Here is a 3,296-nt window from a genome sequence, read left to right on the forward strand (position 1 = left end):
CAGGGAGAAGGGGAAGTCCTGCATATCCTATGTCTAAAACAAGCTCCCAGCCCACAAGTAGATGAGGCTAATTCAAATCCCAGACCCTGATCTTCCAAACTACATGCAACTTAAAGAACAGGTCTGAACTCTGTTGCTACTTGCCTGCTATTTAAAAGGATTGTGACTGGTGGATGTTTTTAGTATAAAGCTCACCCTCTCATTTGGTTTGTAGGTAACAGTTATTGTCTTGGGAAACAAAACTGACCTCCTGGACCAAAGGCAAGTGGATGCAGAAGCAGCACAGCAATGGGCAAGGGCTGAGAAAGTGAGACTGTGGGAAGTGACTGTGACAGATCGGAAAACACTGCTTGAACCCTTCACCTTCTTAGCTAGCAAACTGTCCCAGTCCCAGAACAAATCAACATTTCCCTTGCCGGGGAGGAAGAGCAAAGGGAATAACTGTGATAACTAGGCTATCTTAGCATTGTCTCCTGCTGCCAGGTCACAGTCTAAGTCCTTTCTGTGCCATTTGCTTCTTGCAATTTCACTTAAAGCAATAATCTCATTCAGCAATAAAATCAGCAAGTTTATGGCTAAGAAGTATCCTTCCTTCTCACAGACTTGGCTTGAAAAAGTTGCTGGTGGTAAAAGCCTCAAAAAGCACTTTATGAGAGCAGTTATCTTGCAATAAGGGTTACCGAGGAGAGAGGGATAGAGGGACAAGTCTCTAGCAGGGGCTTTTACTATGCCTGGATATAGCCATGTTGAGGGACAAATCAACAAGCTTATCATTAAGCAATCCCCCTGCAGATCTACAGCCTCTAGTCACAAATAGTATTAGCTGCAATAAAGCATTCAGTTTGGAGAAATGGTGTGTTTGTAATGGTAACAGTTCTTTTACCTTGACCTTAAACAGGGCCACAGGGCTTTTTCATGCTGCAGGAGGCTGAGGTCAGTGTGTTTTTGCAGGAGAATGGTACAGGGCAGGAGGAACAATTACCAGATTTAACTGCTGAAGTTCTGCTAGTGTCTGGAAGAAGAAAGCAAACCAAACAAAACTAAACTCCCCCCATCTTGTGGGAAATACTCAACAGATCTATCCCAACATGAAGCTTGTCAGCGGAGTCTGGCAAGTAGTGCTTTCAGCTTGGGAATTCATTTGTACAAACCAGAAAAGCTCTCCGAGCACTCATTAATTTAACTGCGACCTGAAGGACAACATAGCTGTGCGTGGGTTTGTTTCAGCATGCCCAGTACAAATCAGTCACATTCACATAGGTGATAATTTTACAGATAAATTATATAGAGCAACTTTGTACGCAGGAGGTACTGCCTGGGCTCTGCTTAGTGCATTGCATGACACTCCTACCCAGCTGCTCAGCCAAGCTGCAGCAATCCACCCTCCATCCAAAGCTACAGGCCAGATAACAACCTGTGCTGCTCTGTGAGAGGGGCCTAGGGAGTGCAGGAGGCTGCCTTTTGGGAACATACCCACGGCAAATGCCCAGAAATGCCTATACAAATGGCCTCGGTCTTCATACCTCACACATTGTTCAGCAGCAGGAGCACAAATATATGTGCTGTATTTGACTCAAGGCCAGTAAACCTGTGCTGCAGGAATCTGCTGTCCTGGGTCAGCCTGTCAGTAAACTGAACAAAAGGGTATACATAGAGGGACAGGAGAGCAACTGTTCCCAGAAACATGCCCAGCTTTTGGCATCTAACCACCTCCTGTAGTAAGTGATGCTAGCTTTCCTTCATATTTGAAGGCAAGAGCAGGGAGGAGGAGTGAACTGAAGTACCCAGTTCCCTCATCTTCCACTGAATTAAGGTTGTTTTGAACAAATACTGAGAATTTCACTGTGAATCAGCAAAACCACAAGCAATATTTGCACTGTCATATCATAACTGCTAAGTAGTGTGCTTAATGATCACAATTAAGCTTATAGCATTGCTCTTCCTGAATACTGATAAATAAAGTCTGCTGGCATTACTAATGTCAGCACAGCAGAACACTTCACTAAAAATTAAGCAGGTATCCCTACCATTATAATGAAGGGAGATGAAACTGTTTATGTGCTTTGCTCAATATAGTTTGGATTGCTGTGGCCGAGGAGTAAGATAAGAGAGCAATTATGAATGAGCAAGCCCTTGTAATGCCCTGCTAGAAACGTGCAATTGTTTCTATTGCAACACTGTAGCTGAGTAAGCACTATAGCACGACCTCCCCCAACCCAGCTAGTAATAGTCATTGTCCCCAGTGATGCTGCAGAACAACACTCCCTCCTCGCTCATTTCCTACTGAACACGTGTACTCAAGGCTTTTCTCCCTACCCAGAAGACTCTGCATCTGCCTGTGTGCTTGTAAAGTGGAGGTGACTTCAGAGCAGCAGTGGTTCAGCTCCTTGGTGCAACCTCTCACCAAGGAATGGGTCACATTCCTGTTCTTTGGCTCTGCAGAACCTTTCTTCTAGAGGGGACTGGAATCAACTTTGGGTCAATGAAAATAAGCGAAGACATCTGCTAACAGCACGTGATCGCTGAGGCTGACCCTTGGGCCAAGAGAGTGAAGGTTAAAAAGTGAGAACTTAAAATGTGTGGAGATGGAAAAAACAGAGATGACTGGTTCCTGTCCAGCTCTGCATGCCACAGACTCAGTGCCAATTCTACTGCCAAGACTGATGTCACCTGTAGGCTGCCAGAGCTGTGGAGTGCAAGCATAGCTTGCTCATTTGCTCCCCTGGACTCCCAGGACTTGATAATGTTTTAAGAGAGGCAAGAGAAATGGGATCTTCTAAATGATCCAGGCCATTTCTCCAAACAGGTTACAAAAAGGCAAGCATGCTATTTTTGATTTGGTTAAATTCATTAGAAATTAGTTTAGATCATTTGGGGCATTCAGATAAAACCCCTCCACCTTTTCTTTCATGAACTTGTTCTGATGCTTTCTAAGCACTCAATTTTCTTTTCTAAATACAACAGTATTTTATTGACAAGTGATGGAATACATAGTGTCTCCTCTGCAAACAAGCTGCACACAGTGGCTGGCAGTAAGTAAAAATGAAACCTGCTGTATTACAGTGTCACACAGGTTAATAAGTAAAGTACAGAGTATAATGTAGTAGCTAAAGGGCAGAACATGTCTTTTGTTCTTACTGTTCCACTGACTCAAAACCTGTCCTAGGTTACTGGGATCACTTACCTTCTACACAGCTAGAGAGTCCCTTCACAAGATAATGGAGAAAAATTATTATAAAGAAGAAAGATAAATTAGTAAATTGAACCTTCTTCCTCTGTTCCCCTTAAACCTCTAT

The 3,296-nt window shown here is 43.6% G+C and overlaps 1 protein-coding gene across 1 annotated transcript in view; it reads left to right on the plus strand.

The window, feature by feature from the left end:
* The window catches only part of NKIRAS1 (NFKB inhibitor interacting Ras-like 1), a 12,661-nt gene extending 12,020 nt beyond the window's left edge, over positions 1 to 641 (plus strand). The window contains exon 4 of the mRNA XM_009074041.1: positions 215 to 641. Within this exon, the coding sequence (XP_009072289.1) occupies positions 215 to 454 (240 nt within the window). The 3' untranslated portion in view covers positions 455 to 641. The remainder of the gene's footprint in view (positions 1 to 214) is intronic.
* The last annotated feature ends 2,655 nt before the right edge of the window (positions 642 to 3,296 follow it).

This window comes from Acanthisitta chloris, unplaced genomic scaffold (genome assembly GCF_000695815.1).
Source record: "Acanthisitta chloris isolate BGI_N310 unplaced genomic scaffold, ASM69581v1 scaffold20324, whole genome shotgun sequence".
In the NCBI taxonomy this organism is placed as follows: domain Eukaryota; kingdom Metazoa; phylum Chordata; class Aves; order Passeriformes; family Acanthisittidae; genus Acanthisitta; species Acanthisitta chloris.